The sequence below is a fragment of the Cydia amplana genome, chromosome 2 (assembly GCF_948474715.1).
Source record: "Cydia amplana chromosome 2, ilCydAmpl1.1, whole genome shotgun sequence".
Taxonomy (NCBI): domain Eukaryota; kingdom Metazoa; phylum Arthropoda; class Insecta; order Lepidoptera; family Tortricidae; genus Cydia; species Cydia amplana.
In genome coordinates this window covers 14,163,354-14,189,896 of record NC_086070.1, presented here as the reverse complement: position 1 = coordinate 14,189,896, position 26,543 = coordinate 14,163,354, and the positions used below count along the sequence as shown (strand labels likewise).

General features: G+C 38.1%; 1 protein-coding gene across 1 annotated transcript in view; it reads right to left on the bottom strand.

Annotated features, from left to right (window-relative positions):
• Window positions 1-376: 376 nt before the first annotated feature.
• LOC134656321 (cell adhesion molecule Dscam2-like) overlaps window positions 377-26,543 on the bottom strand; it is a 61,958-nt gene continuing 35,791 nt past the window's right edge. Inside the window, exons 19-33 of the mRNA XM_063511835.1 lie at window positions 26,371-26,453; window positions 25,962-26,090; window positions 25,451-25,603; window positions 25,143-25,272; window positions 24,624-24,805; window positions 23,891-24,070; window positions 22,362-22,550; window positions 21,734-21,931; window positions 21,122-21,282; window positions 20,448-20,625; window positions 14,467-14,584; window positions 14,000-14,154; window positions 13,729-13,854; window positions 859-939; window positions 377-516 (exon numbers count right to left, since the gene is read on the bottom strand). Coding sequence (XP_063367905.1) covers window positions 488-516; window positions 859-939; window positions 13,729-13,854; window positions 14,000-14,154; window positions 14,467-14,584; window positions 20,448-20,625; window positions 21,122-21,282; window positions 21,734-21,931; window positions 22,362-22,550; window positions 23,891-24,070; window positions 24,624-24,805; window positions 25,143-25,272; window positions 25,451-25,603; window positions 25,962-26,090; window positions 26,371-26,453 — 2,092 coding nt within the window. The 3' untranslated portion in view covers window positions 377-487. The remainder of the gene's footprint in view (window positions 517-858; window positions 940-13,728; window positions 13,855-13,999; window positions 14,155-14,466; window positions 14,585-20,447; window positions 20,626-21,121; window positions 21,283-21,733; window positions 21,932-22,361; window positions 22,551-23,890; window positions 24,071-24,623; window positions 24,806-25,142; window positions 25,273-25,450; window positions 25,604-25,961; window positions 26,091-26,370; window positions 26,454-26,543) is intronic.

Genomic DNA, 26,543 nt, shown 5'->3' with positions numbered 1-26,543 from the left:
AAATAATAGAAATTGTAAAGCCTTTTTCTAGTAGCTTCATCGATTCGAAACCTGATTAATATGAAATTTGCTTCTAAAAATGCGTACCTAGGTACTTACTTAACCCTTCATGTCTAAGCACTGATCAGTGCGAATAAATTTAAACCTATTGAAATTAAACAATGGATTTAGATTCATGCGCATTGAACAGTGCTTAGACATACGAAGGGTTAATGCTATTTTTGTTCGAACTCATCGATAACACTATTTTTAGAAGAACTAAAAATAATAATTCAATAACAACGATATTCGCAATCCCGGGCACGCACGGCCGCCCGCTCAGTGTTCAGCGAGCTACGTTCGGAGATGGACCTGGACTCACTGCACCTTAACACCTCATTTATTTTATGAAAGTACCTAATATTAAAAACTCGATGTGAGTTTGACAACACAACCTTTTGGAATATATCTATTTTGATGACTAGTCATAGTATTAAGCAGGCGTCGGCTACCTATGATGCGGAACTCTGCAGCCTTCTAGAAAAAAAAAACATGATATTAAAAGAAAACCAACACAGGTGGATAATAACATAGACGACTTTAAATCCATCCATGAATTGGATACTAAATCTAATGTGCAAGTGCTACGCCAAAATAAACATGGCGCGGTCAAACATTTTGGGTGAGCTAGACTACGCATAATAATATACATTTGCCAACATAGTTTTCAGCTGTCGTCAGTCGCAGGCGGCTGCCGTGGATAGCGTGTGGTCAAGCTGTAGTCTTAACGAATTTATAAGTAGTTCTTTAAATTAACAATATTTTAAATATGTAATAGTCGGTTTCTTTTTGTATGCTATTTATAAAATTGAGACTCACTTCTTGGAACGCTTTTTAATGTAGTTGTCCGTGATACGCAATCACTTTCTTCAGATTCTGAGCGCATTTGAAAACTTGTTTCTGTAAAATAAAATTCATTTTTAACAAACATTAAGTGGTCAGAGGAGATTCTTAATTCGTTGAGATTTTTTTAATGTATGTCCCCCTATTTCTCGAAATCGACGGGGCTGATTTAGAAAGTTATATTTTTTTATTTGAAAGATTATTATGTGATATTTAATAAGATTTTGAGAATAAATTATAATTATTTAGTGTGAGTTAGGTTAAATTAATGGTATTCAGTAGGTAGTGATTAAAAATATGATCTGTGTATACCCGAATATTTGTTAATTAATCTGTCGGTCGTCGCGAAAATGACCCTTCTCTCCTACCCGCAGATTGTAATGATAAAAGAGTATAAATATAATGTACCATGGGGTGGAAGATTCATTCTCGCTCGGCGCTGGAACGAGTAACACTAAATTTAGCACGAAGGTTACTGCTTGTGAACTTAAGATTGTTTAAGAGTGTACGTAGAAGTAACTAGTCGGAGTAAATTAAAAGTAAATGATTGTACCAAGGACTTTGATTCATTACAAGTCAGACGTGGTGGTCAACGGCGCCCATAAAAGGACTAGAACGTGTGAGTACCTAGTATACATATACATGTTTTATATACTCGGACGTTGTGGTAGTAAGTTTTAAGTTGTAATAATGCTTATAATCTTAAAGCCTGATTGAGAATATGTAGATACGCGATTATGGTTAAGTTGAAGTAACAAATGCAGACGTGTTACGTAATTTATAAATCTGCTACTAATCAAAATCGATACAGGCATTGAGCGAATTGAAAACCTTATTTTTTTTACAAGAGTCATGTTATTTTTAGGCCGTGGTTACAAGTTGTCTTAGAATTTGAATACTTACGATTAGGCTGTACAGTGTAGTAGTATGTTTTTAAGTATAAACGTGCTCGGTTGTTATGCAGATTTAGTTAAAATACGTACTGTTTTAAATTAAGTGTTTACGTGTATTAGAAGGTCATCTGCTTCCAGAAATATATACATTTGTAAATCAATGTATTTTGCTTTTCCAATTAATTAAACGTATATTATTTTAACAAAGAACCAGCCGTTACACCTCGATCATCTTGCCTGTCCAGAATACCCGCCTGTTATATTTTTTTATTCAAAATAATTCCTTACCCACATTTCATTTGTGTTTTTTTTTAAACATTGCTAGTGTTGCTAACACGTGTACCTACATCCTATACTTGAGTTTCGAATACTGAACTTAATCTATTACATAGTATGAGCTAAATGATCTAATAGTAAAGTCATGATTAGTTCCCAAAATGAATAAAAGGACTCTATTAACCTGTCAGCTCCCAAGGGCTTAATCACACGTTGTCATTAGTATGTATGAGTGGCATGTAGGTGATTGGATAGCAACAATTAAAATTTAAAATTTCAATGTTGAATTGGCTGTTATGTATGTGCACCATGTAGGTGATGTACTTAACCAGATCTAATGTCTAGTTACCTATGTATGTAGGTGGGTAATAATGAATTTAGTCACCATGTAGGTGGTGTACTATAACCAGATCTAATGTCTAGTTACCTATGTATGTAGGTGGGTAATAGTGAAGTTAGTCACCATGTAGGTGGTGTACTATAACCAGATCCAATGTCTAGTTACCTATGTATGTAGGTGGGTAATAGTGAAGTTAGTCACCATGTAGGTGGTGTACTATAACCAGATCTAATGTCTAGTTACCTATGTATGTAGGTGGGTAATAGTGAAGTTAGTCACCATGTAGGTGGTGTACTATAACCAGATCTAACGTCTAGTTCCCTATGTATGTAGGTGGGTAATAGTGAAGTTAGTCACCATGTAGGTGGTGTACTTAACCAAATCTAATGGCCAGTTATCCATGTAGGTGTGCTGCTTATGAGTGCGGACATGTAGGTGTGCTGCTTATGAGTGCGGACATGTAGGTGTGCTGCTTATGAGTGCGGACATGTAGGTGTGCTGCTTATGAGTGCGGACATGTAGGTGTGCTGCTTATGAGTGCGGACATGTAGGTGTGCTGCAGAGTTGAGTTAAAGATTTTAAAGTTTAAAGAGATGAGTTAAAGATTTTAAAGTTTAAAGAGTTGAGTTAAAGATTTTAAAGTTTAAAGAGTTGAGTTAAAGATTTTAAAGTTTAAAGAGTTGAGTTAAAGATTTTAAAGTTTAAAGAGTTGAGTTAAAGATTTTAATAAAGAGTTGAGTTAAAGATTTTAAAGTTTAAAGAGTTCAGTTAAAGATTTTAAAGTTTACAGAGTTGAGTTAAGGATTTTAAAGTTTAAAGAGTTGAGTTAAAGATTTAAAGTTTAAAGAGTTGAGTTTAAAGATTAGTTTAATGATTTTAAAGTGTTGAGTTTAAAGATTAGTTTAATGATTTTAAAGTATTGAGTTTAAAGATTAGTTTAATGGTTTTAAAGAGTTTTGAGTTTAAAGATTTGAGTTTAATGATTTTAAAGTTTAGTTTAATTTAATGATTTTAAAGTTTAAAGAGTTTTGAGTTGAGTTTAAATGTTTTAAAGTTTAAAGAGTTTTGAGTTGAGTTTAAAGGTTTTAAAGTTTAAAGAGTTTTGAGTTGAGTTTAAAGGTTTTAAAGTTTAAAGAGTTTTGAGTTGAGTTTAAAGGTTTTAAAGTTTAAAGAGTTTTGAGTTGAGTTTAAAGGCAGCCATGTAGATGTGCTGTTACATTCATAGTCTACAGCCATGTAGATGTGCTGTTATGAATGCAGATATGCAAGTATGCTGCCAGAGTCCATAGATCTGAGTAGTCTGATAGATCTGAGTAGTCGGAGTAGTCCGAGTAGTCTAACGAGTCTGTTCAATGAGTCTTAACGAGTCTGTTCAATGAGTCTAACGAGTATGTTCAATGAGTCTAACGAGTCTAACGAGTCTGTTCAATGAGTCTAACGAGTCTGTTCAATGAGTCTAACGAGTCTGTTCAATGAGTCTAACGAGTCTGTTCAATGAGTCTAACGAGTCTGTTCAATGAGTCTAACGAGTCTGTTCAATTAGTCTAACGAGTCTGTTCAATTAGTCTAACGAGTCTGTTCAATTAGTCTAACGAGTCTGTTCAATTAGTCTAACGAGTCTGTTCAATGAGTCTAACGAGTCTGTTCAATGAGTCTAACGAGTCTGTTCAATGAGTCTAACGAGTCTGTTCAATGAGTCTAACGAGTCTGTTCAATGAGTCTAACGAGTCTGTTCAATGAGTCTAACGAGTCTGTTCAATGAGTCTAACGAGTCTGTTCAATGAGTCTAACGAGTCTGTTCAATGAGTCTAACGAGTCTGTTCAATGAGTCTAACGAGTATGTCCAATGAGTCTAACGAGTCTGTCCAATGAGTCTAACGAGTCTGTCCAATGAGACTAACGAGTCTGGTCAATGAGTCTGTTCAATGAGTTTAAAGAGTTTAATAAAGAGAGTTTGGACAGTTTAGAGAGTTCGTAGAATTTAAACAGGAAAAAGCATGCTGTGTAGGGTGAAAATAAATTTTAACAAACAATCATACAGCGCACTGAAATTTAATTACAGGAAAAAATGAGGTCAGCGACGGTGGACAGATGACGTGGTACACTGCGATAGCCGAGCGTGAGGTGCCTGAAGACAGATGTCGTCACAACAGCGGGCGCAGACGACGGTGGCCTCTCTCAGATGACCCGTACGAAGGACCGCGGGAGTCAAGGCGACGGTCAAGAGGGATCTTACGAGTGGAAGTTGTCATCAAGTTTGTAGCCTAGTATTGTAATCGTACACCCATTGCAACTGTTAATTACAAGCCTGATTAAGCCCTCGGGTACCATCGGTCCACTTTCCCAATCTGTCTACTTTACCAAACGGTCTACTTTGCCGATCTGTCTAATTGCTTTTCTCAATCCGTCTAATTACCTATCGGTCCACTTTCCCGATCCGTCTAATTACCGATCGGTCCACTTTCTTCATTGGTCTACTTGACCAAATGGTCCACTTCCCCGATCCGTCTAATTACCGAATACCGATCGGTCCGCTTCCTTCATTGGTCTACTTGACCAAATGGTCCACTTTCCCGATTTGTCCACTGTGTCAGTTTATTTGTAGAATGTAGAATTTATAACCACCAATATACAAATCCACGCGTACGAAGTCGCGGGCAACAGCTAGTTAATAAATAAAAACAAATTAATTAATAAACACAATTTTTAATCTAACAAAATATTTAAAGCAATCAATCTGTTAGCACAGAATCCAATGTGAACTGTGTCATCAGCAAAACAGACTTCATTATGTCAATAATGTCTTCTATGTGACCCACATTGAAGTCCGTCCAGTTGTAATCCGCTGAGGCTACTTCGTCCCAATTTTGGTTAAAACGCTGATGGTAAGCACAAGCTCGTGTTTTCGGAGAAATATACAATTTATATTTACAGATCAGCCTTGCTTTAAGTAGCATTGGTATTTCTTGTGGAACGAGCGGGCACCCACCAAAAATACAAACATTTTCATTTTCAGGGGTCCTTACTAGCCTACGGTTCATTTCTACTCTTTGTCAACCTTCTCCTGAATTCCTGAAATTGCGGTTAATATATACTCGTTGATGGCTGGCTTTTTACAATGACAATTTATATGACAATATACAATATTAATCATAAATATTTATAGACAGTGGAGTTGTCAATTAATCTAATATTAAAACGGTTTTCTTGTTGACTGACTGATACTAATTTGATGTTTATTTAATGTATTAAAAAGTTTTAATATTGCCTAAAGGTTCTAACACATCAGTCAACACCACACACAATGACATTAAATACAAGGACGCCCAAATCCAAACAAAAATGTTAAAAAACCTGGGCCCAAATGACATTCCTACATTATTATTATTGATGCTAATAACGCTCTCTTCTTATCTTAGAAAAAAAACAACGGGTTGCACTCAGGGAGTGCGGGCAGAAGTGAAAACTCGATCACTATTGCAAAATGTGCAGCACTATGTATAATTGAGGTTAACGCCATCTAGCGTTATTTCGTCGCATTACTTGAAACCCCTAAGCACATCACTTTTATTACTCGAGTTATATTAATACCAGTTAGATCGAATCTCACTAAATGGCATTTAAATCAATAAAGAAAAACTCAATGACATTGAAGTGGATATGAGCGCTATAGGCATTTAGCCGGCGGCGGCGCGCCGGTCAAAATTGGTCGGCGGCGGCGGCGAATCGGCGGCGTGGCCTTGAAACACCTTCGATTAATGAAAAAAGAATTCAAACCAAAATTTTACCGAAAAAACATGTTTTTGCTGTAAGGAAGTTATAAAATAAATGCATTTTTTATTTTCAAGGATAATTTATTAAATAATGGTATGAAAAAAATTGATATCGTATAAACTGTGGATAAGCGGTATCGCGTGGCATCAGAGGCGGTCTTAATCTTGGCGAGGCTCTGACCGGAAGATCTTAGCGAGGCCCTTATCTTTTGTGCTAAGTTAAAAATTGCGGATTGACTGTATCAGGGAAACGTCTTGTCGAGAGTCCAAAGAAAATCGAGCTCCGTCATTAACCAATATCGACCCAACAAAACCGATTTATGTCAAAAAGTGAGGCCCAACGCCGAGCTCCATATAACACCGAATGCGAGGCCAGAGGATGAGCTGCAGGTAAGCATACAGCTAAGAATCGAACGCCAAGTGTAAAAGCTTGGCTGACGGCCGAACGTCTGGAGCGCCGATTGCGGCGCGCTTCTGTGCGAGGCCGAGCTGCAAGACAGCAGAGCGAGGGTGCAGGCCGATAAAGACTGAAGCCATACTGTTAAAGATCTGGAGCTTTCCTGTGGGCGCATTCGTGCGACGCCAAAGGCCGAGCTGCAATGGAGCTAAGATCGGATAAGGACCAATTGCTCAAGCGTTTTAAAATAGGCCGAAAGTTGAGCTCCAAACAGGGCCAAAAACTTGCAGGTTCAGATAGCGGCTTAATTCCATGCGAGCGATGCAAGGCGATAGATTGAGCTGCGAGAGAGCAAAGCTTGAAATTTGAATAGTGGCCAAGTTTAATTGAGACCCGATTCCGACGCCCTTCCGTGCGAAGCCAACGGCCGGACATTTGGACGTGGAAACGCTTAATATCTCAAAATTAACCCCATTTTATACCTTTTAAAGACGTTTAACCATGCTTGCAATGGTTAAATTCGCGGTAAGTGACGGATGGTTAGCTGGCAAAATTAGTAATGCATTGGATCGGTAATCCAAAGATGTGGGTTCGAGTCTCACGTTAGCCAGAGTTGATCACAGTTAATTTTTTCATTGTGATTGACATATGTCTAGTGTATATATAGTTATATACAATCTATAAATTGTAATGTGGAACGTTTCACAATAAAATTAGTATGTTTATTACAAGCATATTGATGTTAAAATTGATATTAAATAATTTCGTTTCCCCAAGACTAGTAGCGCGGTTACTAGACAGATAAGTTTGCATTTGCCTTCGATATTTTTGAATTATATGTGCCTAAAATACCTTTTGAATGCCTATAAACTATTCGAAGTGGCGCCGTTAATGATCTAAACTCGATTAAAAATATATTATCTGATTCTGAAAGTAGCAGTAACTACCAAGGTCACGCCGATGCCACGCCGATAGCGCAGCGTCGGCGGCGGCGGCGCGAAAATTTTGTCGGCGGCGGCGGCGCGCCGGCGCGGCGCTCATATCTACATTGAAGTAACAGTTTTTCGACCAGGTCACGTGACCGTTTTACGTCTTACGGTCACGTGACACCTGTTACGAGTTTAACATTTTTTCCCCATCACAAAAAGTGCACAGCGCCGCTAAAGAAGTTTTCACTTCAAAAATCGTTCATACCATAACCAACTTAGCGTTTAAAGCACTAAGTATCAGAATTGCAAACGGAACTGCGACACACTAAAAACTCTTTATCTCTTTTCGTTCTGGTGGTTATCTGCAATAACCACCTTTTAACGACCTATTATCTAGTAACAGAGTCATCTATGGTCAAAGTATCCTATTACGTGGTCAACAAGAAAGCCTAAGTTGGACAAAGATGTCATTCGCAGTTCGCTCGACGGCTGTTTGTGGAACTAAATTTTTATTCGAAAACCGCCGTTTACGGAAATGTGAAAGTGTGATTTTGCTGGTAAGTAAAAAATTATAAATAATCGTTTTTTTGCTGTGTTTTGTGATACGTATTATGAAATATACTTATTCACTTATTTTAAGTGAAAAATATTTACATTTAGATTTATAACTTTTGGTAGAAGTGGACTTATTCAAAGTGGTTAACAGCGATAACCACCGTGGCACAATTGTTTTTTGTTACTCGACTTTTTTTTGTAAAAAATAGTTTCACATGTAATAAAAAGTGTTAAATATTCAGGTTTTAAAAGGTACCTTTAGGTAAAAGCTAACTTATTCAAGGTGGTTAACAGCGATGACCACCGTGACACAAATATTTAGGTAATAAAAAAGGTTTAGGTAATAATATACTTCAAAACGATCATAAATATAATAATTATTTCTGTTTTAGATAATGTATAGAAAAAGATTGACCCATCGAGAAATCGAAAACGCTTTAATATATGAAGATATACAACAGCCAAACCTGTCCGCACTGTGTGGAGCTGCAAAATATGCAAAGTACCACTTTGCTACCGTAAAGAGGGAAATGGGTGCTTTAATTCACATCACGGTCTTATGTATTAATTAATTTTGTTTTGTATATAATACAATATTTTTGCAAATAAAACTGTGTACTTGTTTCACGGTGGTTACACCTACTAACCACCCTATAAAACACCCCCTTCAAACAGAAAATGAAAAAAAGTCATGGATATTCATATAATTAGCCCAAAGCAATAAATAAATGCAAAAAATAAGTTTTTATTATAATAAACAAAAATCTGTGACACAAAGAGTTATCCCAATAACTTATATGTTCAAATGACTTAGGTACGTCAAAGTGAATAGCGAAAGAATATAGAACGAATGGAGTTGCTATCAATATAATATAAAGTTTAATATTAAATAATAAAGCGCTGGTGGCCTAGCGGTAAGAGCGTGCGACTTGCAATCCGGAGGTCGCGGGTTCGAACCCCGGCTCGTACCAATGAGTTTTTCGGAACTTATGTACGAAATATCATTTGATATTTTCCAGTCGCTTTTCGGTGAAGGAAAACATCGTGAGGAAACCGGACTAATCCCAATACGGGCCTAGTTTACCCTCTGGGTTGGAAGGTCAGATGGCAGTCGCTTTCGTAAAAACTAGTGCCTATGCCAATTCCTGGGATTAGTTGCAAAGCGGTGACCCCAGGCTCCAATGACTGAAATGTAATGATATGATATATTTTTGGAATCTGCTCAGAAAGCCCTTTCGATTAATACCACACACGATAGGTTTCAAAACATTTTTTTTTAATTCCATACAAAAAAAGATGACGTCATAACTCATCTCGTTTTTTTTTTATTTGTTGGTGCTTCGGGTCAAATTGTTTCAAATGTCCTAAAGATCAATCGTACCGATTTTCATACCTTTAACATCATTTGCAGCATTTTACTGAATTTCTCGGTGTACCGCCAGCGCTTATAGCGCCAGCCGCAAGAGGCAGAACTAAAATTGAACTTTATGAATGTGTACGAAGGTCTATCTTTCTCTGTGGTCTTGAACTTGATATCAAGTCGTGGGCGTATGGAGCACGGAAAGCACCGACTTTATATCAAGTCAATGGCGGCGAAAAGGTTAAGAATAAACATTTCTTAGATAAAAACTGTTTTTAATCGGCTAATATGAAAAAAATAACACAATTAGAAGTACCTTATATACTTTGAACAAAATTATTTGTAAGTAATTGAAAAACTTCACTTAAACTAAAGTCATTGTACCTCCGTTTCGTCAAAACTAAAAACGTTCGTCAAATAGTAAACTTACTTCGTCCTCCGATAAATTATTACATTAACTGTAATCTTAATGTCTACGTTTCCTTTTCTTAATGCGTAATTTAAAATGAACGCCCAATGATATTTTAGTCCAGATAACTTTCTTTAAGAAATTTATACTGCTTATCTGCCTGTTTTCAAGTTTTTGTAAGAGTTTTGATAGTTTGCGATCAAATGCTATATCGCTTTTTTGCCTATTTTTAGGTAACTTATTAAATAGGCTGTAATTAATTTTGCTTGACACATGTCTTGCTTCTTTCATCAGCTTGTGTAGGAAGTAGTAAAAATTGGGTCTTTTGGGTATGTAGGCATTGATTCTCCTATGCCAACCCTCTAATGGGTTAGTAGTACGATGATTTTCATAAGAACAGCTTAACTTTTCGGCAAATTGTTCAGGATCCCACTGATTTCGGAAATATTGAAAAAAATTTAGGATTTCTGTTGTCCTTGGAGCGGAGTCAACAATACTAGACCAAGCTTCCTTCATTTCCTGTGGCGGAAGAAGTGGTAGGAGAGCACACATCCTTGTTATATTTCTGCCTTCTTTGGTCGCTTTCGTTTTTAACGTTTTATCGTTACGCCAAAACGCCGCATTAAAATGATGGAAACAGCCATGCACCTCGACTTCTGGGAATATATTTTTGACGGCATTAATCTGTGCTTGTTCGTAATCACATTTATATGTTGTGATATTTACACCGAGTAAGTCTCGAATGAGCTGAAAAAATCTAGTATAGGTGTTTTCTGTTTTATTTGGCAACAGACCGTATATGACTGGGACCACGTTGGTACTTGTTTTCGTCGAATTTAGGTCTATGTGCAGTGAGTAAAGTTGGGCAAACGGTTTAGGTACACACCTAAATGTTCCGTCGCCAAAATACGTTGTTGATATTGTTGCTCGTGCTCTTATTAACTTTTTAGCTACAGTATTTGCAAATATCAATATTTTTTCTTCATCACCATCTGCACATACTAGAAAATTTTTGTAAGTTGGAGGAACCTCGACCTCTTCCAATCTATTAAAGACCAGTTTATTGGCGGACAGGTATTTCTTTCGCGCTCTGTATAGTACATTTTTGACCGTAGAAAATGTCGGAGTCTCGCTTAAATATCTTCCGCCTTTCTCTTTTAATTTTTCGATATTTTTTTCGTATATAGGTTGGATCGGGCCAAAATCCTTACAAACTTCTTCTTTGCACTTGGCTAACGCTATCAACACCTCATTTTTTACAATATCCCTCGAACATGAATGCCTTCGTTTTTTCAATATTGTTGTTTTAGTAATATCAATAGTTACAGTAGCCGAGCATTCTCTTCGATTACTGCAACGCCATAAGGTGGACCCATTTTGGTTGGTTTTACTGCAAGTATACCTATACCCATCGTCTATTACAATTTCATGCCCATTTGGCTGTTTTAAGAAACGCATTTTAAAATTATTCCAGAAAGCAATAATCGAATCACCACCAATATAACAAAATATAATAGCAATTGACAGTGACATTGAAGCATAAAATACTCGTACTACAATCTAATCATTTTTTAAGAGGCCAGTACTTATATCCTTAAAGGTGCTCGAAAGAGAATGATAGGAATATATGATGACATGTCTGTGCGGAAAGAGAAGAGTCGTGGAATGTATGGGGCCCAATACAATCCACGACTCTCTTTCCGCACAGCCTCTATTATCGAATTGATGAGTTTAGTTTGTAATTATAAATGTTAGCTCGACTTGGCGGGGGCACTGCCGTGCCCCCCAGATACGTGAATAAATAAAAGTATTAATTGAATAACAAAATAGTTTTCACTTCTCATGATCTTAAAATGTTAATTTAGTCTCTGTATATCGGGACTAAAGTTCCTTATTAATCTCTAGGGATTAAAGTAATATCATCTATTACGACCTTTATTAACTTAGCAATAAAGTCCAAAATCTGCCATTCAAACTGCCAGCCCCGGGCACGAGCTCGCGCGGCGCGTATCCCGCGCCCCGACCGGCCCGAGAACGATTTTCTTTAGTCTTGGAAAAATACGGTAAAATAACCTAAAATATAGGATATTTTTGTATATTTTACTCACACTAGAAGTGAAAAGCAGAGTGTATAACTCAGGCATAAATGTCCATTTTACCCTCGACTATTTTGTGACTACAACGAACAAAATGCCTGGGATCATTTCAGTAAACAACATCCCATGAAAAACATTTCATGTAAAATGTTGCCAAGACGAAACCACAAGGCTCGGACTGTCAAAAAGTTATCAGATATCTTGTAGAGCCAAGCTTCCAACTCTACAAGCCCTAACATCACAAACTCTATACCTTAGTCAAAATACGGGCTTGGCCGTTTTGTTACTACAAAAACTATTGTATAATAAAAAATAATGAATAGATTTCACCTTCCGCCCATGTGACGGTAGCGAAACGGCCAAGCCACATATGTTGACTAAGGTGTAAAGTTTGTCATGTTAGGGCTTGCAGAGTTAGAAGCTTGGCTCTACAAGATATCTGATAACTTTTTGACAGTCCGAGCCTTGTGGTTTCGTCTTGGCAACATTTTACATGAAATGTTTTTCATGGGATATTGTTTACTGGAATGATCCCAGACATTTTGTTCGTTGTAGTCACAAAACGGTAATTTGCTGCAACGCAATCAGTTAGGTAGGTATATTTGATTAAATACTGTCAGAACAATGACGGTGTCTCACTCGCACCTGTTACAATACTGATATGTCGGTCCTCTGTGGTTGACACATATTGACTTGGCATTATGCTGGCACTAAGCGTTTTTGGTATTCTGAGAAACTGGAGGTTTGCGTGTAAAAAAAAAACATTTCGCGGATCGCCAAATGAAAGTTCGCGAAGTTGGTACTTATGCTACGAAACGAGTGAACCAATGGCGAAAGTAGACAACATGCTCAAGTAGACAGATCGGGAAAGTGGACCGTTTGGCAAAGTAGACAAATCGGGGAAGTGGACCGTTTGGTAAAGTGGACACATCGCGAAAGTGGATCGTTTGGTAAAGTAGACAGACCGGGAAAGTGGACCGATGGTAAAGTGGACACATCGCGAAAGTGGACCGTTTGGTAAAGTACACAGATCGTGAAAGTGGATCCTTTGGTAAAGTAGACAGATTGGGAAAGTGGACCGATGGTACCGGAGGGTGATTAAGTTGTTAATGTAATTACGTATTAGCTTCCCCAAAAAACATTATATTCATAAAGTACATGTATTTCGTGAACCTTTACATGCTTTTTAGTATAAATGCTAATGAGGTATACAATGAAGAGTATTAGTATTCTATAAACTGACTACAACTAAAATAAATAGGACTGTAAAGGCATTTAGGCAACACGGCCGAGTGTGATATTATTGTTGATCGTGCACCGGAGGTAGCACGCAGTCGGATGGCCGAGTGTGATATTTAATAAGATTTTGAGAATAAATTATAATTATTTAGTGTGAGTTAGGTTAAAATAATGGTATTCAGTAGGTAGTGATTACAAATATGATCTGTGTATACCCGAATATTTGTTAATTAATCTGTCGGTCGTCGCGAAAATGACCCTTCTCTCCTACCCGCAGATTGTAATGATAAAAGAGTATAAATATAATGTACCATGGGGTGGAAGATTCATTCTCGCTCGGCGCTGGAACGAGTAACACTAAATTTAGCACGAAGGTTACTGCTTGTGAACTTAAGATTGTTTAAGAGTGTACGTAGAAGTAACTAGTCGGAGTAAATTAAAAGTAAATGATTGTACCAAGGACTTTGATTCATTACAATTATGCCTTTATTATCACAGTTACTTATGCCGTTATTTTAATTTTAATAATCAGGTTCTGACGTCCATCATCAGAACTTGACTTGATGATGAATTACTCACCACTATCATACCGCGATTTGCTGTTGCTCGGTAGATGCACTCTACTTGGGACTTCTTGGTTGTCCACATGCCCGAAGGTTCTAAAGCCGATAGCGAACTGCGCGTACGGACTTATTTCGTACAGTTCTAGAAAATAGCATAAAGTTTAAGATTAATCATTTTCATTCAATCATAATAATAATATTTCACCTCCGATTTATAGCATTTACTCGTATTTTCGTATTTCTGCGCAACATGTAAGTTTAGAATTGTTATTGGAGATGCAACATACCATGCTTGCTATCAGCAGTCAAATGTACTGGAGTACTGTAAACCCTGTTGTTTATTTCCGTGGGGACGCTCTGTGGCGTGTTCACGGTAACGTTGCTGCGCTCAGACTTGCACTCAGCCGTCAAAGAGTTTCGGTACTCGGCCAGGTGTTGGTGGCTGCAGAATAAAACAAACGCTTAAGTGATAAAACCATTATACCTAAAAAACGTGATCTATTTTATATTAAAGACTATCTTAATTACGCAAATAGCACGTTATAACTTACAATGTAATACGAGTCGGTACTAGGTGCTGTATAATGACTTTAGGGTAAATACATACTTATTATGGAGTAACGGGTAAAGTAGCTGAAGTTGTAATAACGATATCGTAAAGGTTTTTATAGAAATGCCATGCCATAGATTGGTATTTTCCTATATGAAACATGTTCAAACTAATGTAAAGCTTTATCCTCGTGTTTCAACTTACTTGTGTCTTTTGACAAGTATGTAGATGCAGGTAAAAGTACAAATTGTTAATAAAATGGAGCTACATATGATGACCAACATGTTGAGGTCTAGGAGATCCGTAGGCGGTCCTATAGATTCTGAAACAAATGAATTACATACATTATATTTTTCTGTGAATTAAATATCTGGAAACACATTTATTATTTTGCAATAAATTCACGCTTGCTGTAATAGTTACGTTCCTAGTTACTAATAGGTACCTTGCTTTTTATTTTTACCCGATAAATAAAATTATAATGAAATACATATTATATAATGTTAAGATAAGTTAAGAAGTAATAATATAAATGAAATCTATGTGTTAGCATGTAAGGTTTATCTGTTAATGCTAATATTGCATTATATGATTAATAATAATTAATAATAAGAAGAGAGAGAGACTAGAGAGACTCTCGCTAGGTGGTTGGATCAAGGGTCAGATGCAGAAGGCGGTGATCTTGGACACGGCGCGGATAGTCCGCCGGTTCCTCTCTCTGCAGCCCTGACCACCGGCAGCTTGGGCCTTGCCCCGCTGCTGGCGGCACCCTAGGTTAGGTTTTTTATAATATGTTTATAAGTATTTTGTATTGTTTTTGTAAGTGTTTTTGTATTTTATTTTTATATCCATATTATAAAATAACCTAACTTAAGACCAAAAATAAATAAAGAGAATTAATAATAATAAACGAATAAACTCCATAACCACTAAAAAATTCAATATACAATTTTATGTAGATAATATTTATAACTATAACATTACCACTTGGCGATACATATACTTCGGTAATTCTCATTCAAACTTTTGTACCACAACAAAGAAAGCGCGCCTGTGCTACTTAAGGGGACGGTATATGACGTTTTCGATTTAGAGCTCACTTTGTGCAATCAATTTGTTCAAGAAATGTTTAATAACTGCATTAAATTATACGTAAATTTGTTCACGAAGAAGCCGTGTACCGGCTCTTTACGGCATAATATTTTTTATTTGCTGTAATTCTCTACAAATCGACACTAAAAGTATCCAAAAATCAAAATATGGAGTTCCGTTTGAGCAACACGCATTACAGTTTTGCCTTTAACAGTAATTGAGTTGTTGTGTGATTTTGAAAGCTAAATAACTAAACTAGCAAATTATTATCTACTTATATTTTTACTCACAAATACAACACAGAAATTCAATCCCAAATGTAAACTTTCGTACAATTTCCATACATTGACGACATCACTCAAAATTCTTCTTCGAGTCAGATGGCCGCTGGCCTTGGATCGAAGAAGACGTGTACATCGTCGTAGCTCGTTTTTGACATTATTTAGACATTTCATCATATACGCATACGAAAATGTATACCAGTAGATAAATTGTATTTCAAAAAATAGGGTAAATAAATTTATTTAAAATTTGATTTGTTGTTATTTACAGGTCGTAACGATCGAAAACAGCAGTAAACTATCCTAAAACAATACGATTACAATTGAATTTAAGTAACTTGTTCCTTCAAAACCCGCTTAAAATGAAAAAAGTTTAAAGACTCGTTTTACTGATTGGGATTGATTTTCATTATGCTGGTATCAATTTTGCGTCATTAAAAAAAGTATATGACTTCTGTACGTCAATGACATTTGATGTCAATTGTAATCTTGTATTTACGTTAGAGAATATTATATATTCATTTAAATATTAGGTACTTACCTATTAATACGAAGCGTAATTCGTTTAATACCTGAAAGTCTTAGTGTCTACACCTACTTTGTTGCCGTTCGTTCCGTCTATATGTGTGCGATTACGTGCTGTTCTCAATAATCAAGAAACAAGCCATAATCTTCAAGAATAAAATAACAGCAAGACCAGCATTTAGTACTAACTAGTTTTTGCGGATTTGGAGACAAGAGATGAAGCTTACAGGCTAATACCGCTGCGGTCTGGTTATTGTTATGTGTATATATCGAGTATTATATAAATTTACTATAAAATAACAATGTTTTATTTCAATGACATTATGTGCGTAGGTATGTATGTTTCGGTGATTATAAGAATTTTGTCCACACAATAATTGTGCAAAGCAGAGACTGCATCATGCTTTCTTTACGGTATAAGCGGTATGGTACCGTTATTATTTATCAATACCGGTTCGTTTTGAAGGTAAAACTATACCGGTTGAAATACAAAGTACGGTACCGGTATAAAATTACAGCAGGGACAACCATTTTTATAGGTGTACAGTCAGCTGCAGAGAAAAGGTACGACCAGATAGATAATTGTATGCAGGGGTGGTACCTTTTCTCTGCAGCTAGCTGTACCTAAACCATCATTGACCGAGCGTTGGCGAAGGTCTCCGTTTCAACTTGGGCAAAAATGCTTTCGTATGTCCGAATTCTTCTCCTTTGCATATCACATTTCTCAACTGATTCTCGTGAAAATTCGGTAGTCCGATATAATTATTCGGTTTCTTTTTTTTTTGAAGAATTTAAAATAGGCAGAAATTGTCATAAAGGACTTACGCGCCAGTAGGGTCTGTGACACTTAAGACCACTGCGATTATTAGGTACTTACTGGCCCCTATTTCACCACGACCACGGTGACAGGTGCGACAGTTGTCGACATCACTGTTGCTGACGTCACAGGCCTCCATAGGCTACGGTAACCGCTTAACATCGGACGGGCGATGTGCTTGTTTGCCACCAACATTTTAATAAATAAATAAACTCCATTATATTGCCACTAAAAAATTCTTATTTTGCGAAGCTAATGACAATTGTCACAAGAAACACGGCAACTGTATCGAAATTGCGACACAGAACTCATTTCCTGTCAAGACTTACCGAAAATTCTTTGAAAAATCTTGTGACAATTGTCACAAGATTTTTTCGCGAGAGAAATGTCTGTTTTATCCGATATAATAAAGTTTTTTTTTAATAATAGGTACAATGACGGTGGCAAACACGAATACGGCCCGCCCGATGGTAAGCGGTAACTGTATTATTAAATTGTACAACGGGACTTAATCGCGTATCTAAGTTTTAAGATTTACCTCCGACGTTTCGAGGACGGCGTTGTCCCCGTGGTCTCGGAGAAGACTGGCTTAAGTTGACATCAGCATCTTCTAACCGCGCGAGTTTTTCGAACTACCCGCACTTGGTCTTGTTTATCCGCTTGAACGTTTTGCGGTTCCGTTGTACAATTTAATAATGTGTAAAAATCGTGAAAGTTTAAATCAGTGTTAGCGGTAACTGTAGTCCATGGATGCCTATGGCGTCAATAACAGTGATGTTTTTGTCGTACCTGTCACCGTGGTGAAATAGGGGCCAGATTACGCCGCGCCGCGTGGAACGTGAGGTGCATTGGGGTAAATGCATACCATTCACTCAAGGAAAATAATCTCCCTTATAAGATCACTCGTGTGTCTGCCATTTTGTTAAAGCCAATTTTCACCGTAACTACTGGACTAGTTCAATTGAAATTTAGTACACATATGTCAAGTAAGGAAGTAGTAAGTCGGTGATCCGAAGATGAGTAACGTAAATAAATGAACTTTTAACTTTGCGGCGATTTTTGGTATCATGTGACATATCAGATATAATACATAATTATAAGTAGGTGAGCAAAAATGTACCATAACCTAACTCAGAATTGTATCACATAAATACATATACAATAATCTTTAATAGAAAAAAACCGACTTCTCTAACTACTAGCCTAACCCACTTAACGGCGCTTATACTTTATTTGGTAATATGTACCTATACATTTTATGGTAATCATAGTGTTTTTTTAGTTTAAGTATCATAGTGGTTTTCCGGATCAAGATCCGGGTCCGGGTCCGGATCCGAGTCCGGCTCCGAGTCCGAGTACGGGTCCGAGTCCGAAGTCCGGGGCCCAGTCCAAGTCAAAATCGAAATTCAAAATCACTAAACGTGTAGGTACTATGCGTCGTTGAAGAGTTCTGTTCTGATCATCATCAGCAGTTCCACTTCATCAAATCCCACAGTTTTTAATGTAAATGCTTGATTTTCTGATGAAAATATATAAAATTCTATACATATGCCTTTAAAATTTGAGGAGTTCCCTCTATTCCTCATGGATCCCATCATCAGAACCGGGTTTTGACAAAAACGGGACCAATCTGTATGCATATACATACAATCAAAAAAAAATTTCAAAATCGGTCCAGTAATGACGGAGATATGGAGTAACAAACATAAAAAAAAAAAAAAATAAAAAAAAAAAACAAATAAAAAAAAAAAACATACAACCGAATTGATAACCTCCTCCTTTTAGATTTGGAAGTCGGTTAAAAAATAGTTCAACGCCAAAAGATTAATGGAAGACCTATGTCCTATAATAGGTGAGTTGGTCTTAAACAAAAAATATGCAATAAAAATGTGTAACTGTGGAACCCATAGTGAATCCTACTCGTACATGATCGGTTTTTATATTATGTACCTATAAGATATTTTCTACTTTATACTTTATAAGTGTACCTACATAATATTTACTTATAAGCAGTTGTCACGTAAAATATTTGTAGATTTTTTTGGAAGTATGTGTCACATCATCATCATCTTCCTCGCGTTGTCCCGGCATTTTGACACGGCTCATGGGAGCCTGGGGTCCGCTTGGTAATTAATCCCATAAATTGGCGTGGGCACTAATTTTTATGAAAGCGACTGCCATCTGACCTTCCAACCCATAGGGGGTAAACTAGGCTCTTATTGGGATTAGTCCGGTTTTCTCACGATGTCTTCCTTCACCGAAAAGCGACTGGTAAATATCAAATGATATTTCGTACATAAGTTCCGAAAAACTCATTGGTACGAGCCGGAATTGCAATTCGCACGCTCTTACCGCTAGGCCTCCAGCGATTTTTTTGAAGTATGTATAGCACAAAAAAAAAAGACATTTAAGGTAGGTAATTAAAATACGGTATAAACATTATTGGAGAAGACTTGGAGGAAGTGTCATAGGGATCTACATTCGATGCGTGGAAAACAAGTTCTTTTGTCTAATTATAATCCATCGGCAATCACGCGAGCGCATAAAACGAAAATCATTTTTTTTTCACTCCCTAAAACTCCCTTAACCTAATAACAGTAAAACAAAAAATAAAATATAGAGGGTTACCAACCAGCCAAAGAATTATAAGTAGATATATGCACTTATCCCAACGCACCTCACGTTCTACTCTGCACGGGGTTCATTGCCGCTCCTACCGCCGTAAGTAACTATCAACACCTACATTATCAAGGCTACGATCGAAGATAATCGCTTCAGCACTGAAATAATACCGGTGGAATACCGGTATAATATTTTTTATTTTAATTGTATTAATTTAATAGTGAAACAAAAGGCGAATATACCACATAAAAGTAAATCGGTAAAGATATTAGGGGTACATTAGCCAACACTGTTTCCATATATTTTCAAATTTTATTTTGTCCGCCTTAATTAAATTTTGCACCCTGCCGGAACTTTATTTATTTAAATTCTCATTTAATTGATTTTGAGCCTTATGAAAAGTCGTATAGAGTAGTAAATAAAATTTTACATCTGACTTAATGACATCTGGTTTTATTCGGTTTAACTTTAGAAAACGCGTATCTCGACAAAGCCATAATGTAGAAAATTGTCAACAACCAAATGAATTATTAGAATTTAAATACGTCACGTGTGACATGAACAGACAAGGAAAGCAAGATTAAATGTATTGTTTCTCTTTCTTCTTTCAATGGAACGCTTTTCCTAAAAGGAGGCCACTAAACTCAAAACGCTATCTTAAAAAAAAACTTGATGGGTCAGTGACCTGTCCCAGTAAAGTGAGGTGGTGTGCGTGAAGTGCGCTTGTGTGTGTAATGGGGTAAATTGACAGAATCTGAAAATTTACCCACCTCTACCGTCACCTTAAGATGATCAAGCATTGGAGCGGTTATAAGAAATACAATATAATGTATTATGCAATGTATTACCTCCTAATAAAGTAGTGGTAGCAAAAGAATATACTGAGGTGGTTGCACCGGCGGAATTTTCAGCAGTGATTTTGATCTGGTACCATTGTGCTGGGCTAAGATCGGCTATCACAAATGAGTTCGGCTGGTTCAGCACTGAAGTAGCGGCATAGTGGTTCCAAACCTGGTCCAATGATGGCTGAAACAAAAAAGAAAACTTTTAGTAATAGACAAACATATACTATGAATTATAATCCATATTCTTGTTATTAATACACATAAGTCGACAGCGTTGGTTAGTAAAAAGTTTAAAAAATAAAAATACAGTACCTAAATAAAAATAAATTAAATTAAATAATAAGCCTGAAAATTTAATTAAATCCATAACACTAAATCACAACAATATTTTTGGGATCATACAACTCGATGTTGTGTGTATTTTCATCCAGAAAAATAGAATTGGGTTATCCCATCTCTCAGCAATGAATTTCGGGAAGCTGTTGGTGCTGTTCCATACCCTGTGCATCAGGGAGGCGACTCGTTTACGGATTATTGTATAAAAACAATCCGTTCATGCCTTTACTATTTTAAACATTTAATTAGCACATCATTCAAATCATCAAATTAGACGACTAACTGCATAACTGAGCATCAGTGAATATCAATCGTAGTGTGACAAAAAAAATAGTACTTACGAGTCGGTTCTCGGTCTTCTTCCAAATTTTACTTGTAAATTCTCTGTATTCCACCTCCCATTTAATGATTTCACAACCATTATCGTCCCAGCCACTTAACTGTATGAAAATATGGGAGGAGTTACTCCAAAACCATTCAGTGCTGGTTGGAGCAACAGGAACTGAAAAGCAGAAATAAAGAAATACAATACAAACCATCAAGAGAGATCAATAAGGTTTGAAGTAAAACTGTTGAGCGGAGTGGGGTTCTATAAAAATGGATTAAACAGATTTATAAAGAGTCAGTTACATGCAGGTACGCTTGATTTTCAGGCGCTTATGCTTGTTTGCCTCCGAAATGGCATTTAACTTAACAGTAACTACGGAGTACTATATTCACATAGAGTAGGTACATGTATTACAGGGCCACTTTAATCGGAGGAATTTATTTTAGCTTGTACGTTGTAATTTAACTATGTATATTCTCAGGTCCAGTAAAAAAGAGAAGCTTTTATCTTTATCGATAATTAACCGATGATGTTATGTAAATCTTACAAAACATTAATAGGTACGAAACGGGAGAGCAGATTCCGCCGCAAAGCATCAACATTTTGCAAGTTTAATGTATCGTACCTCCTCCTAGGGTAGTGGCATCGATGTAAGCCGGCTGACTGGCGCCCACGCTGTTGGCTGCAGTCATCCGAAGCGAATACTTCGTGCCGCACTTCAGGCCCTGCAGCGTGTACTCCTGGGCGCCCTGGATGATGGTTCCCTTCTCTGACCACGCGTCCTGCCAGGACCCGTTCGCTTCTTTCCAAGATAAGTTGTAGGCTGTGAATAACAGTCAAGTAAAATTATGTGAGCTCACAGTTATTTAACTTACTAATTATAACTACTATGAGAAATACAACTTATTCTTTGATTGAAAAGTGCATCGGCCCCCAGAAGATAGCTTAGTAGCCAGACGTCCATATTTGTGGAATGTCGATAATTGCATAGTATTTAAAGATATCCCCAACCAAATGAACAGGCGGCCTAGCCAAGGTGACGATCGCTTGCGCTTCGCCACCGAATCGCTTTGTGTCTCTCTATCACTCTTCCATATTAGTGCGACAGTAACGTTGCGTTTCGATCGCTACGGAGCGTAAGCGATTGGCACTTTGGCTACGCAGCCAGAAGATAATTAGGGTATTTGAGAGCCGTATTTTATTTTTATATCATAATAGAGAAACCACTTCAGCATTTATTTTATCTTACTTACTTATTTTCTGCGGTTTGCCAGCCGCCCTTGGTGCATCCCACACCAGCCGCAGCGCGTGCTTGTGTGGCTCGGCACGAACCGCCGGCGGTTCCGGGGTCGGCAGGACCGACACGCCGTAAGACACCGAGTCCGATCCGTACAGGTTCTTCGCCAGGCACGTGTAGTTGCCGCTTAGTGACTGGTCTATGTCTGATAATATAAAAAAACAGGAATTGAAATGTATGCAAGCAAATATTGTAAGATATGAGGTATGTATGCAGTCTCGGCAAGTGATATGAGAATGTAAATTGAATCACTTTTTTTTCTCTTTTTGGTTTTGTGTTACAGAAGGACAAGGAAGGAAGTGACAAGGAGTGCGCTCCTTGTAAATCGACCTTTATGAATTTAGTCATAACATACACAAATACTTTTTTTTTTGGATTTGAGTAATTTCCTACAAAAATGTGTTTTAAATGCTTGAAATGTTGAGCTTATTGATACGCGTGTGAGTAGGTACATTATATATTATTCTAGTTAAACAAATTAGAAATTTTTCGTTCTTATTAAACAGTTCTTACTGTTGATGAGCAGGCTATCGTCATGGTTCCTGGTGAAGCGCGGGTGGTGCGTGATGATGTTGTGCTTGTGGTACCACACGGTGCGCGGCGGCGGCACGCCCACGCACTGGCACACCAGCAGCAGCGAGCTGCCCACTCCCACTGATATTAAATAGTTCTTACTGTTGATGAGCAGGCTATCGTCATGGTTCCTGGTGAAGCGCGGGTGGTGCGTGATGATGTTGTGCTTGTGGTACCACACGGTGCGCGGCGGCGGCACGCCCACGCACTGGCACACCAGCAGCAGCGAGCTGCCCACTCCCACTGATATTAAACAGTTCTTACTGTTGATGAGCAGGCTATCGTCATGGTTCCTGGTGAAGCGCGGGTGGTGCGTGATGATGTTGTGCTTGTGGTACCACACGGTGCGCGGCGGCGGCACGCCCACGCACTGGCACACCAGCAGCAGCGAGCTGCCCACTCCCACTGATATTAAACAGTTCTTACTGTTGATGAGCAGGCTATCGTCATGGTTCCTGGTGAAGCGCGGGTGGTGCGTGATGATGTTGTGCTTGTGGTACCACACGGTGCGCGGCGGCGGCACGCCCACGCACTGGCACACCAGCAGCAGCGAGCTGCCCACTCCCACTGATATTAAACAGTTCTTACTGTTGATGAGCAGGCTATCGTCATGGTTCCTGGTGAAGCGCGGGTGGTGCGTGATGATGTTGTGCTTGTGGTACCACACGGTGCGCGGCGGCGGCACGCCCACGCACTGGCACACCAGCAGCAGCGAGCTGCCCACTCCCACTGATATTAAACAGTTCTTACTGTTGATGAGCAGGCTATCGTCATGGTTCCTGGTGAAGCGCGGGTGGTGCGTGATGATGTTGTGCTTGTGGTACCACACGGTGCGCGGCGGCGGCACGCCCACGCACTGGCACACCAGCAGCAGCGAGCTGCCCACTCCCACTGATATTAAACAGTTCTTACTGTTGATGAGCAGGCTATCGTCATGGTTCCTGGTGAAGCGCGGGTGGTGCGTGATGATGTTGTGCTTGTGGTACCACACGGTGCGCGGCGGCGGCACGCCCACGCACTGGCACACCAGCAGCAGCGAGCTGCCCACTCCCACTGATATTGGACCTCCGAGAGATGCCACGCCAGCAACAACTAAAAAAATTATGTACTAATGAAGCAGGTATCAAAACTCAAAATATCATTCATTGCAGTATATTTAAGATTGGACCAGATCCATTAACTGATGCATATTGACTAACAACTATCGTAAACGTTTAATGTCACTAATTCCGCTTTTATACTTCTGTAAAGCCATTTCGGTCAGTAGAATAGAACGGCAAATTAAAAAAAAAAGGCGCGAAGGGTTACCTATCTTTATTCCGATAGAAATTTTTATTTCGCGCCTTTTTCTACTGATAAACTTGTCTGACCGGTTATATACATATAGGTACATACCAAGCAAACGTTAAGCCAAGTCGCAAGCCTTTGATCGACTCAAACTTACAATTTAAACATGAAATTATCTAGTCGCTTCAATCAAATTGTCTCGTTTCTTCTTTAGCTTGAAAGGTAATTATAGTTGCATTATCCAGTAGAGAATTGATATTACCCATCTATTACATTGTATTAGGTACCTACTATTAAATTAGGGAAGAAATATATTATGTTTTAAAGAAATACTTTTTGATTTGTTATTTTAGCTTACCTTTAGATGATAATTCTGCGTGCACCCTGTTGCTTGCCGCGCCTTCGCCGGCCACAGTATGGGCATTCACAAACACTTCGTACTGTTTCCCGGTGGCTAATCCTGATATTGGGAATGTCAAGTGTCTTGACAAGTTAGACTCTTGTGTCGCTTCTACTCGATAATTTTGCGGGGAACTCGTACTGAAAACAAAACAATGTATAAGGTTTACATAAATCAGCCTAATGTCACCTCTCCTACGCCATAACGTGGACCCGCGCAGTAGGTATTGAATTCTATAGGTAATCAACTAATCATTATGAAAGGTTACTTAACTTGTTATTAAATTTTATTACAATTACTTCTAGATCTATTTTCTGGCTACCTGCGTAGAGTCGGTCACTGTCAATTTCCTTGAAAAATTGCGTTAGTGTCGCTACCGGATTGCTGCCGCGATTAGAACGTGTACAATCTGTCACCCAATTTGCTTGTTTGGTATGACGATCAGCACCGCCTCATTTAACAAATCTGAGTACTTACCTGGAAACCGGCTTAACATGGACTGTGTAATGCGTGATCTCGCCGTTGGGATGTATCGGTCGCTTCCAGCTCACGAGAAGAGACGTCTGCGATGATACCAGCACTTTTATTTCTGGCGGAGGTCCGGGCACTGTAATATTTCAATAAACTTATATGATACCCATACCTTGAAATGACTCTCATTAGCAATCGTATCAAATCAATAACTAATCAAGTTAGTATTTTAAACTCTGAAGGTCTAGGATTTTTACCTCCAACATTGTACGGCATCACACATAGTCAGTAAGAATAATGTTATGGAAACATACCATCCTGTAAGGTAGTGCAAACGACAGGGTATGAAAATGGTCCCATCCCGTAGTTGGAGAAGCCTGCCACTTTGATAGTGTAGTTGTTGTACTTCAACAGCGCCTGCAGATATACCTCTGTGTGAGGTGAAGTCATGTTCTGCCATGACCCATCTGAAAATTGGTGGTTGAATATAAAAGTAAATTAATCTGTAAAACGTGCGTCCGTTAGTAGCATCCCTGTGTACCTCTAATCCCGAGTCAAAGATATCGAACGAAGCTTTGATGCCGCAAATTAATGGAATTTAAAAACTGTAGTGAGACATACTAACATTGAATAATTTCACTTGTTTTAAGTCACTCGCGCGACATGTTTCGGAGAGCCTAGGTGTCCTTTCTAAAGCACTAACAGTGCGAGCAGCGTTCACGCCGGCCGGGTATCGCAAACTAATGTTAAAATGTTAATGTTAATGTGTATACTGTGTGTGTGTGTTAATGTGTTGTGTTGTGTGTGTATTAATGTTAGAATAACCTTCAGTGGTATAATAGATGGAATAGCCCAGCAGAGAAGCGCCGTGAGTAGTGATGGGTTGCCACGATACGCGTAGCGACGTGGATGATGCACCGCGACACTCTACTCCGGTCGGTGGTTGCTCGGGAGCTGGAATTGTAAGGCAAGCACTTTAAAAGATAGGTAGGTCTAGTCATTATGGTGACAGTGATGTGCTAAGACATTTTTTTATCTGCTGATTATTAAAATATTCACTAAAACGCGTTAGCCTATAACATAATAATAAATATTTTACTTATTCTAAGCGTGTAAGTACTAAGAATACACTGTATTATAGACTGAGATTGATCACAGTTATAAATTAAGTAAAAAAATATATAACTTAATGCATTACTATTTTATATTTATTTATATTTTAATCGTTACGTACCTCCTTCTCTTGTAGTTTGATAAACCGGCAATGAGAATGGGCCGTTACCGGCAGAATTAAAAGCACTCACTGAAACAGCATATCTGTAAATGATAAAACATAGCAATAAACATCAAATGAGATAAAAATGGTAAGATTTCAAAATGAGCTAGATAAAATATGGATAAAATTAA